The sequence below is a fragment of the Haemaphysalis longicornis genome, unplaced genomic scaffold, assembly GCF_048455015.1.
Source record: "Haemaphysalis longicornis isolate Haplotype H1 unplaced genomic scaffold, Haemaphysalis longicornis Haplotype H1 scaffold_1, whole genome shotgun sequence".
NCBI lineage: Eukaryota > Metazoa > Arthropoda > Arachnida > Ixodida > Ixodidae > Haemaphysalis > Haemaphysalis longicornis.
Window position 1 is genome coordinate 198,995,877 of NW_027526203.1, and position 12,339 is coordinate 199,008,215.

At 44.7% G+C, this 12,339-nt stretch overlaps 1 protein-coding gene across 3 annotated transcripts in view; it reads right to left on the reverse strand.

Moving 5' to 3' along the window:
- Ubl (Ubiquitin-like protein 5) overlaps nucleotides 1–11,378 on the reverse strand; it is a 44,926-nt gene extending 33,548 nt beyond the window's left edge. The window contains exons 1-4 of one of the 3 annotated variants that reach the window (XM_077672676.1): nucleotides 11,258–11,378; nucleotides 11,079–11,165; nucleotides 10,869–10,952; nucleotides 4,092–4,129 (exon numbers count right to left, since the gene is read on the reverse strand). In XM_077672676.1, the coding sequence (XP_077528802.1) occupies nucleotides 4,092–4,129; nucleotides 10,869–10,952; nucleotides 11,079–11,134 (178 nt within the window). In that variant the 5' untranslated portion in view covers nucleotides 11,135–11,165; nucleotides 11,258–11,378. The remainder of the gene's footprint in view (nucleotides 1–4,091; nucleotides 4,130–10,868; nucleotides 10,953–11,078; nucleotides 11,166–11,257) is intronic. The other 2 variants (XM_077672690.1, XM_077672681.1) reach the window with 2 other exon arrangements.
- Between the last annotated feature and the right edge of the window lie 961 nt (nucleotides 11,379–12,339).

A 12,339-nucleotide genomic window follows, 5' to 3' on the forward strand; every position in this document is an offset into this window, starting at 1 on the left:
CCCTAAATTTAAGCGCAAATCGCTCGTTCGTCTAGTTTGTAAGCTCTACCTAATTTGCGTCTGCTTCTGCCAGCCTCCGCCAATCGCAGAGCTTAGCTCATGTGACATCATAGGTTCTGCTGCGGGAAATGAGCTGGTGGGTCGCATGACCATTCCCGTTTTTCCTAATTATGCAGCTTATTTGAGCGAAGTTTACGTTAAAAGTGGTGTCAGTATGATTCTAACGAGACAATCTTTTGAATGAACCAAACTTGTGTTTTCTCTTCATGGCTCCTTTAATGAAAAAAAGTGTGCGTTTAAATGTCTGACTACTCACATAGAATTACAGAATTTTTTTTTTAATGGAAAAATATCATGCAATCTCACTGAGCACAACCTGAAGAGATTAGTGGAATTATGCTGTTTACCTTAGAAGCCAAGTTTGAAGCCTTACAAACCTTAGGCTGTTGCCCTTCTTAGGCAATGTTTAAGCGCATCCACAGCAGAGGTGCACATGCTGAAGAATTCGATTGCAGGGGCTTATCCTTATTTATCTCCTACACCCCTTATTTATCCCTTATTTATCCCTTATGCATCCCTTGTTTATCACGTGCACTCCTTTTGCTACAAATATTTAGAAGCTGCAGCTTTGCTTTTAAAGAAGGATCATCAATGCTTTTAAAGAAGGATTTCAATGCTAAGCTTCAGCGTCATAATTACACGCTAGAGCACTGCACGGGCCCGGGCCGGCCCAAAAGCCCGGGCCGGCCCGAAAGCCCGGGCCCGGCCGCCCGAAGTCGATTATTGGCGGGCCCGGGCCGTGCTCGGGCTCGACGCCGTGGGCCCGGACCGGGCTTGGGCTTGAATTCATAGGCACGGCCGTTAATAGGTCCGACGTGAAGTGTAGAAAAGAGCATCAAAATGAATATTCTTAGTTTATTTTTGCGTGCTTCTTGCTGTTAGTTATACGCATTGTTTTAAAAACGTGTTTTGCTAGGTCTGATGGTCACTATGCTGCAATTTTAATGACATTTCTTGTACAGCATCAAGATATTCTATTTTGTTGCATAACATAAAAAGATACGATTACAAGGAATGCCCTAGCAGGGAAGGAATTAAGACACCCTGGAGCTATGCACCTATGTCCAGTATGTACACGTGTGTTTTAGATGCCGCACCAATCGAAGTGCAGCTGCCGTGGCCGGGAATCAAACTTGCGTTACAGAGAAACACCACCGCTTAACAACTACTGCAGGTGAAGTACTTCAACGCGCGTACATACTCGTTGGTTCAAATGCGGATCGAAAAATGTCAGCAATACCAACTTGTGGCCGAGACAACCACGTAAAGTTGCCAAGAGTTTGGTAATCAAAGGTGATGGCGTCTCTCCCGTAAGAATACGAGCTATTATTACGCCGATGTGGCGTGAACTGCAGATGGTGCAAGCTAAACTATGTGCACTTTTAAACCCGTATTTTTTGCATTTCAGATCATGACGTGCTTGTACAGACTAGATGCTCCGTCTGATCACCCGAAATATAATAAACTTTCTTTAGCATCAAAGACCAGGCCTGGTCACACACACGCGGGCCCTCCCAAGGCCAAAAAATAAATTACCGGGCCGGGCCGGGCCCGGGCTTGAGATGGCGGGCCCAGGCCGGGCTCGGGCCAGGCTCACTTTTGAATGCCCGGGCCAGGACCGGGCTCGGGCTAGGTGTTACGGGCCCGGGTCGGGCTCGGGCTTCGCGAAGCGGGCTCGGGCCGGGCTCGGGCCCGTGCAGTACACTATTACACGCAGCCAAGGGGATCGAACTCAAACCAGAGCACCCACAAAACTAGGGGAGTGCCAATAGTGATTTTGTTTGGATAGTTGCATATCACAGCTAATATTTTGTGATTTCTGATAAGAAAAATTTACAATTGCATAAGGATGCTTTAGTAGTGGCCTATAGAAAAACAAAAGGGTAATTGAAAACAGCTTCCAAAATTTTTCTGTGGCATTACACAAACATACAGTAGCTGTTCTGCTGCTTTCAACTTTACTGAGGATATATTTTATGTAAGGAAACAACTTTCCTTACAGGTAATGACTTTAACGCCAAATGTTTTAGTATTCACTGCAATGAGGATATATGTTCTGACATGGTGAAATTATTACATCTCTCTTACAAAAATAAATACCATATTTTCACGCGTATAACCCACCCCTGCATATAATCCTCGCGTATTGCCCGCACATTTGATGCAGGAAAGGCTGTACCAAAGCTACTGCTCTAGCAACACATCACATACTATGTAGACAGAAAAAGTGTATATTTAGCGAGTAGAATACACTGACTGCAAGGCGAAAGTCGCAATTCACTCAGTGTCACTGCTCTCGCTAGAGCTATCACTTGAACCGTAGTCCTTACTGTTGTACACAAGGTCATCTTCACAGCAAACGTGCAGTGCAGCTTCATGGCATAACGCGCATTGCCGTGAAGCTGCACTAAAGAAAAAATCCCAAGTATCATCCACAACCCTACTTTGCCACTGAAATTTTCCCGTTTTTGGAGCAGGTTATACGCGAAAAAATACGGTAACTAAATAAATAAACATAAATGGCACTTCTATGCAGATTCATGCCAGTTCTAGAAAGAAAGGTCTATATATAGGGAAACGCAAGGCATGAAAAATGAACCGAATTTCTAAACCCACGGCATCCCCGCTGAGCACTTGCTTGCCAGTCCTTTCACCTGTACAAACCACCCATGAATTCTATTTCTAAACACACTTGCAAATGTCCTGTTGATGTGCTTGTCCCACACATGAATCTTAGTTCAATGAAGTGCATTCAATGCCAAGACATACAAAAAAATTGAAACCGAAATTGGCCCAACTGTGTGATAATGAACCTGCACAGTTCGCAAACAAGCTTCGCAGGCACCCTGGTGCCACTGCCTTCCTACCAAGAAAGCCTCATCTCGGCATCCCAATAAGCATGTTTTTCTTCCTCTTTGAGGCTGCCTTATTCTCACTCTGTGCTGCAAAAATGGCCCCTAACAATCGCTCCTCGACCAAATTCAGCCTCTCTTCTACACACCTTCTGTATAACCAGCCTTCGGAGTACGGAGCTCCTGCAGTTGGGGCCCATTTTCACACCACTGAGAGAAAAAAAAAAAAAAAAAAAAAAAAAAAGAGAGGATTTAGCTGCATGTCACCGGTGCTTCGCAGAAAAGCCTGCCGCAGTTAGCAGAGGAAGTTGCTACATGTTTGCGGCGGTCGATCACAGGGGCTCAAAGTGCGATACATTTGGTTTCAAACTTGTCGCAAATATATTTTCATGTGTTCTTCGCTGGGAATTTCCCATTTTGAACAAGCCATAAATGTCAGTTGGCGCTTTCAAATTTCAAAATACTTCGAAAAAACAGAAGTTTTCAAATAGTGCTACCCAATTCACAGCTGAATTGAATATCACGTCATTAACTTCGATATTCGAAAGTTTCAAGTATTTGCACAAAGCCCTCCTCCCCCAAGAACCAGCCACAATTTGCCCCTTATACAAATCTATTAGCATTAACACACACACGACTGTCTAAACAGAGTACAGAAATTAGGACTTTGCTATAAAATAAATCGTGGACAACTGCTACTACTGCAAGGTCTACCAACCAGGCCTCCTTACTGCCGGGTGTGGCACCCGCAGTTTCATTCCCCACACAACCCACTGAAGTAGAACTAGCTGTTCTACATTAAAAATTTAACAGTTTCCCTAAACCCAGATGCGCCATTTCTTTTAACTGTTTGTTCAATGGTATCTACGTTTACATTGTCTTTCTTACTAGGACAAAAAACGTAATCTTTTGTGTTCCTGCCACCCAAGAAGCAGCACCAGCTTGTGTTTGCAGATATAAACGTTGCATGACAAGCGCACTACCGGTGCTCTACATTTACTCACTATGTACCAACAAAAGTGCGTCACTCATACGGTCAATTTCTACGGACTGCATTGTCAACACACACACTTCAGGTTAGCACCACAGATGGCAATGCAACAGGTGCTGCCAAATCAAGCAGTGAAGATGAGTGAAGCACTGTAGAGAACTGTACTGCGCAGGTGTTACAAAGGATACAGTCCTCCAACGTGATGTCATCCTTGAAAATGGTGTACCTGTAAGAAGAAATTTGTTGCAATTAATGGCAGGCAAAAGCCAGTACATTTAATGCCAAACAGTAGCAAACCAAAATACACATTAACAGAATCGGGTGCAACCCAAGAGACAGCATAGCTAGATTTCTGAAACGTGAATAGCTGGTCACCACAAACTGGCTGGGGAAAGCACCCACGAGTAGCACGGCAGTGTTTGTGCCAGTTCAGCCACTATGGTGGGGCTACGGCACTGCTGCCGAAAGCACACATCATTCTACTTACATGTACCCAAGTCAGCAGCAGAATGACTTCGGCACATAGGAAAGCCCGTTGAAGTGCAACAGGTTTATACGCGGAAAGCTGGTGTCCCCACACACGCATGCACACACCCAAAAATGCTTTGGTAGCACTATCAGTAGAATTCTTTAAACCCATGAAAAAAAAAAAAAAGTGAGAGGGACCTGCTGCGGTGGCTCAGTGGCTATGGCGTTGAGCTGTTGAGCACAAGGATGCGGGTTTGATTCCCGGCTGCAGCGGCCGCTTTTCTGGTGGAGGCGAAAAGCTACAGATCCCCAGGTAAAGATCCCCAGGTGGTCAAAATTATTCCGGAGCCCTCCACTACGGCGTGCCTCATCGCCTGTGTAGCTTCAGCGCGTTAGACCCTACAATCAATCAATCAATCTATCAAAAAGTGAGGGGGCAAACGAACAAAAGGCAAGACTGAAAACTAAACTACGTGTGCATTTAGCCTTTCCCTAAGCTGAAAAACAGCCCAGACTGCCTATAATGCTGCAGCAAAACTGCACCTTCAGCCGTATACCTTGCCTCGCAAGGGAGATTCCTCACCTAGCTCAGCTGCAAGAGGTATTTCCCAAGCAACCAACCTGCTACTACTTTGATTCGAGCAGCAAGCTTGTGCGGGAGCTACGTGCATCCCAATGCCCCCCCTGCCAACTACCAGGCATACACACGGCACAAAGCTCGCATTAAATCAGCCGCCTTTTATAAGCCCAACCGAAAGAAAAGTGACTCGCGTTACCACTCGTAAACTACGCTGAAAGAAAAGGCTTTGTTAGCACCATTATGTGCAGCAGATGCATTAAGCAAATGTATGTATGTTTGCATTTATTGGCGCAAGGGTAACTAAGACCAAAGAGCGCCAAAACTATGTCGCGTCGTTTTTCATAGTGAGGTTTGTGCTTAAAATATGTATGAAATGAGTATGATATATCTTAAAATATTGTATATATGGGTGTAGACAGCCCGAAGACTAAAAGATGGAGATATTCATGATGGCAGATGAAGGGGAGTATGGATAGAACATGACTGTATCTTGAGCCGAAGAGCATAGTACATGAGCGGGCCCCTCGTAGGAAACGTCAGGGCCTTGCTCAATGCTCGTAGGCTCTGAGGTCACACACTGTATGAGATTAGCTTTAAAAACTTGATTTCTGCAAGATAACTTGATTTGATTGTGAACATAGGTTCATCTCCTAAAAACAGTGCAGGGTGTAGTGGAATGTTGAAGGTATATATTTTTGGGAAATGCAGTTTTCTGGCCTCATTGCAGGATGTGCACTCAATTAACACATGGAGGACGGAGAGCCGGTCCCCATGTGTATGTGTCCCATGTGTTCTGCCAGCATTTACGGATTCCCCTTCGGAGTCACTGGCTTCAAATCAAGGTAAGGGACCTGCGCTACGTCAATACCACTACGGAGGGCCGCCAAAGTGGCGTTCTGGTCGGCAATTTTATTGCCCAGAATGCCACTGTGTCCAGGGATCCAGCAAACAAGCATTTTTAGTTTTAATTTACAAGCAGTCACAAGAGCTTTAAAAAGGTGATTGAGGACAACATTTTTTTACAGGTTGAAAGGAATCTAGTGCTGTAACCACACTTAGGGAGTCTGTGTAGATAATTGATTCTTGTATTTTGTTCTGTGTAATGTGCTCCACTGTGATTAAAATACCATAAGCCTCTGCTGTAAAGATACTGGTATGCATTAAGCAAAAGAAGAAACCATAGAACGCACAAACATAAGTGATTTCTTCCCCATCCCAATACCACTCAACACAATCCCTGCCACAAACTAAACACAAGGTCTCTTTTTTTTTTTTTTTTTGCCTGCTCAGAGCACCTCTGAGCAGCTCCAAGCAACCCAAAACTGCTCCCGCCATAGATGTTCTATGGACAAATAAAATATGGAGCTGCTTGGAGCTGCTCAGAGCTGCTTTGAGCAGGCAAAAAAAAAAAAAGAGAGACCAACTGAAGAACAGTGGCAAGAGAAGCATAAAATTTTCAAGGACAACCTGGCATTACACCAGTTTGGCCTCTACTGAGGTAACAAAAATGGTACAGTGGTATTTTATTAGCTTGTTTGCCCATTGTGCAACGGCACTGCACATATTGTTTGCTGCTTAATAAAATAGAGGGTGCTTCTTTAGCTACACCCGATTTTTAAAAAAACAGGGAGGGGGGCACTACAGCATCAGGTACCCATTGCTTTTACAGAGTGTTTTACACAGTGCTTAGAATTTTCAGCCACACAAGGATACAACCATCAAATTAACTAGACTTAGAACAAAAAATAACAGCCACCATGAAAGTTCTAAACAATAACCTCTAACCTCTACTCCCAGGAGGAAATTCAGCCCATTTCAAATGCGGCAAAAAAGAAGAAAAAAAAAAAGAATGGCAAAGCTTCTCTGCATTCCTGTGCAAGGACTAACAAAGTGGCAAGTTGGCCAGCCAAGATTATAGTTACCCAACACTCCACACACACAAGGCACACGGTGCATAATGCCACACGAGTCTAGGCACAAGTTTTCAACAAGCTTCTATGAGCAGAAAGGCAAAGGAAACTTCCCATTAAAACAGTTGCTTCTTTTTTAAGCTGTCGCGACATGGGAAACACAAATTAAAGGCGCCTGTGCATGGTGGACGAACCACAGCCCCAGAGATGGGGTGGTTTTTACAGCCCACACACAGAGCTTGCTTACCAACATTCTCCATCTCGCTAGCACTATGTTTCTAATGCATCGTAACCAATCGTTCTGTAAGGAGTGCACCAAGACACCTTGTTTCTGACTGCCACAGCCGAGTTTCGCTCGTTGCAGCTCAAACTTGTATTCTAGTTTTTTGGTTGTTCCCCCCCCCCCCCCCCCCCGCCTTCTTCCCGGTAATCGGTAGGGTTTTCAGCCTCAAGATTAGTTGCACTCCCACCACTGAGAACATTTGCCGGAAGTTATTGCTTCCCAGCTACCTAACTACTGTGCCTTACTTCAAAAGCAAATTATTTCAATGTTAGCTGCTAACCCACCACCACACCTTGCAAATACACAGCCAAAGCTATGCGGGTGGTAAGCACAGATCCCTTCTTACAAATGCTTCATGCAGCCAAACAAAAAAAGAAAAAGAAAGGAAAGAGCTTCAATACAAGTGGGGAGATGATGCTCAGGTACAAGGGAGCCAAGTTACAGGCAGATAAGATGGACACCAAATGGGCATTTGTAAATGAAATTAGAGCTCACACGAAGCCTGTACTTGGAAAATTTGACACTTTTATAGCTAAAGCAAAAAAAATACAGATAGCAACCTGAAACGGGCAACACACCCCTTGTTAAAAACAACCATACCCACTGCAGCTAGCATTCACTCGTCTAGCTACTGGACATTGAAACCAACCTAAAGGGGACAAAACCGCTGAACCTAAAAGAATTCTGAACCAAAACCCACATTACAGATAAAATCATGACAACGTACAAAAATATTCAAGAAAAGTAGCTGAAACTGACATAAATGGAACCAAACCACTGAGAACTACCAACCAAAAGCTGGAACTGACCTAAAGGGAAAAAAACCACTCAAAATTTTGTTTGCAATGCACAAATCTGCCATTTTCTCCTCACCGCTTGCACACATTCCATTCCAACTCATATCGCTTATCTCTTGTAATTAATTCATATTAAGTGTTCCTGGGTGGGCACTTGGTTCTGAGACAACAGGTGGCTTCCTGGCGCGTTTAAACCACCCTTCCTCCCTTTCGCAAAATCTTGGTCTGCCGGCCACAATGCTTTAGGGTACTGAGCATCGTCCCAGGAAATGCAGTTTCAGATGGCTCTTATCGTAGTATTTTTTTTCTAGGCATGCTGAAGAGTTACCAGCCTGCGGTACGTCAATATGTGTCTCAGGGACAAGCGATAAGCCCCATGGAAGGTAAAAAGAACCTGGTACGTGTTTAGGCTGTGTCACAAATATGTAGGCTTTGTGCATATATAGAAAACCCACAAATATGTAGGCTTTGTGCATATATAGAAAACCCAGGTATCGCTTCACTGACCCTGGACCTGCAGGACAGCCTGGCCCGACCAAAGCATTAATATTTTGGCCCAGGTCCAGCCCGAACTTGAATGAAAAGTTAGTCGGGCCGCCCAAGCCCGGACCATGAGCCGGGCCGGGCCTGGGCTCTCACGTAGGCCTGAACCCATGCACCCCTCCAATAACCAAAATAAATATTGGGCCAGGAAATACAATTTCGTAAAACAGACTGTACCAGGAAGAACAAATGTTACATTTTCGTGGTTTTATTGCCGTATTGAATTCATTTGTTCTCAAATGCAGCAAAAAATCATACAAATCTGACCAAAATATAGTGGGCAACTGTTGACCTCACGAAAAAAAACTGGTTCTGAGAAAACAAGGCAAAAAGTCTGGAAACAAAGGTGAACATCGTCATTCATAGGAGTGTGACCACTTTGTAAACACTGAGGATACAACCGAATATTTTGCAGGAACATTCTCTGGGAGTTGATGGGAGAAAAATTAACGCAGAAAACTGATTTGCCGAATATTAAATCCTCGAGACCACTCACTGTCGCCCTTAACAAAATCCGCAAAGGAAAGAATGTGTTTCATGTTACGAAGAACATTGGAACACTTATTACTTTGTTCATTCAGCACTCCAACCACCCTTTCTTTTTTTTGCATAACCTGCCATGTGATGCGACAGCAGAGGACAGAGAAACATGAAAACAGCACTATATTCGTGTCCCTCAGTCTTCTGCTTTCCCGTCATACTTGGCACCACGTTTCCTCACTACAGAACGCCAACTAGCCCCCCATCCCGTCCTCCTAAATATAAAACCTGGTTATTATTGCACAAGCAAAAGTGTCTATAAGATGCAACAAACTAATAAAACACTGTAGTTCAGACCCTCTCAGAGTGTAAACTGGCAGGTTCCAGTTATAAGTAAACCCACCTCCGTGTTAACGATTGGCTTCACCAGCATGAGCAACTGGCAGCTTTAAAACTTGCAGCAACAGGTTCACTACCTGATGGGGCTTTCAAACTCTAGATTTATTACACAGCCAGGTTTCTTGACCTACTCACATATCAGTTCTATCCATAAGGATAAATTATATTTGAGCACATCCTCAAAGATGATGCACTTTTTGCAGTACAGCACAAATTAAAAAAAAAAAAAAAAACGGGGCCGCACCAGTAGAATGGACGCACCCTCATTTCTGCACATGCGATCCAAAAATTAAACAAAGAGCACGAGCAGTGGACAAACTGCGCAGAACTGCATGCCAGCGCTGTCTATGAGTAGATGCATCGCAGATAGCAAAAGTGATTGTAGGGTTTAACGCGCCGACGCAACGCAGCCGATGAGGCGCGCCGTAGTGGAGGGCTCCGGGTTAATTTTGACCACCTGGGGATCTTTAATGTGCGCCGAAATCTCGTACACACGGGCGTTTTTGCTTTTCGCCTCCATCAGAAAAGCGGCTGCCGCGGCCGGGAATCGAACCCGCGACCTCGTGCTCAGCAGCGCAACGCCTTAGCCACTGAGCCACCGCGGTAGGTCCAGATAGCGAAAGTGTCAGCGCACCCAGCTGGCCTAGTTCGATGTTGTGACATTCACCTTATCACTGCCTTGAGTGAAGCCATGCTGCTGCTCGTGTGCTTCATTTACCTTTTGGATCACCTGTACCTATGCCATCGGTAGCAAAGGCTTGCCACAAAGAATGACAGTCAGGGCAGTAACCTAAAATGAGTGGAAGCAATTCGAAAGACACATCGCCTTATGAAATCATGCTTTGTCCCCATCAGACGCAGTGCAGCATACTGCATGTAGCAAGGGATGGCCTAGGCATGCTTCCAGTCAAGAAACCGGCTGGGAAGATAGCAGTGTTTGCACAACACGAAAGTTTTTATAGGCACAGAAAAAGGACAACCATAACATCCCTTGTACAAAATAAGTATAAAATAGAGCGGCCTTCACACTAAGCTCTTGCAACCCCGATGACAGAACTTTTGTGGTCCAACTTACGGAATTCAGTTTTCAAGTCCCAACACCACTTAAGTTCTTCAGCGGTGTTACTATTCAAATAAGATGCGACTTGCTGAACACGACACCTGTCTTGGTCTTGTGACGTTGTCAAAACAGGCACCACGCGCATGCAGATAGACGAATACTTCGCGTGTGTACCTGATGGGACAACGCTACAGATACGGTAAGAGACAGCTCAAGGCACAAGAAATAGTTAGCACAAAGCTCAAACCTGGAAGTACGATAAGTGCACCACTCCGGGAAAACTAAAGCTACGCGGCGACTGCAAGAGAGAAGTTGCGAACGCGAGCGTAATGATCGTCACGTACGCGCGCCTTCACGGCCGTATCAGCACAACTCGGGCACAAAAACTTTCACTTAAAACAGTGCCTTACATTACCAATACACACGTAAAGAAGCAAACACATACCACTTCTTCAGGACAATTTTGTCCCATCGCGTCCCCGTCTGCGCAGCGATCAGCTTCTTCAAGTCTCCGATAGTGTCGTCGCAACTGGACAATCATGCTAAGGATACATCGCTAAACAAGATTGCGGTTGCAGGCAAAGTTTTCATCGGAAAACTGCACATGTGTTTGCATCCCACACGCACTACCGATTGACTACTACGAAAAGGATACTTGCACTTGACGCGGACCTTTTTTCCCAGCCTGTCATTGCATGTAATCTCGATCATTTTTTGTTAATTAAGGGCGATCCGTACGTTTCTGAAAGAAAGATTACTTTCAGTTAAACGTTTTTAGGAGTGCGCTGCAAATAAATACAACGTATCGAATAATTTAGCTGAAGCAACACTAACAAGAAAGATCGAGAATGATCGATACCAACGATATGATGGCGGTTTGTTATGCGCAATGCGCTCAAGGTTTTGAGCACAACGAAGCATAACCGCCAAAGAGTGCCCGCTGGTAATGTTGTCAAAATCATAGCACAAAACATGAAGAAACCACCAACAACAATATAGACAGTTGCGAAACTCCGCTTCAGAATCCGGGCGGCGCTAGCCCCCCCACTCCGTGGAAGCTGAGGGGCAAGTCGACGCGCGCGGCACCTAGGAGATAAAAACGGAACTTCGCTAAACTATTATTATTCAAAATTCTTTTGTAAAATAAAGATTGCTTTTTAAATTAAAACACAATAATTACGTAAAATTTATTTGTGTTTTTGCGGCTTTTCTTTTTATAACTTACGGCAGCAGCCGCAAGCACTTGAGTACTGCTTCAACGTCCTGCCGACAGACGACAGGCTAGTCAACTTGCCCCGTGCTTGCCCCGGCGCAGGGGGGCAACCGAAGACCGGCTTTCGATACATGGGGCCTATGGGGAGTTTCGCAACTGTCTATATCCAGTAACTCTGACCACCAACTGTATATTTTCGAACTATTTAGTAACACATAAATATCTGAAAAATTTTGTAATTTTATTTGTCTCAAATTTTTTGAAGGGGAAAAAATTTGGTCATTGCAAGGGAAGTTGCGAAAGTGTGTGTGAATTACGTATATTGTTTGTTTATTTGAGCTACAATGATGAAAAAGTACGTTAAAAGGGCCTGTCTGGCAGCGGCCTTCCACGGCATTGTGGACTTCAGAAGATATCCCACCGTCGTGTCCAAATTCCTAACTGGTATGCGCAGTTCTGCCTTTTGCGGCCCTTTCCGCGTCGCCTGGTTCCATCCGCCCTGAGTGCGAATAAAAATATCATTGTTATTGTCAGTTTTCGTCACCCTTCAACTTTGCTCAAGCGGCCTAAATGGTGCTCCGTGAGGAAGCAAACTCAAATACAGACATTTGAGACGATTGCCGCAGAGGTTGTACCAACCTCCTGGTTGTACCAACCTCCTGGTTGTACAACAACCTCCTTGGAGGGAATCCGCCTCATCAAA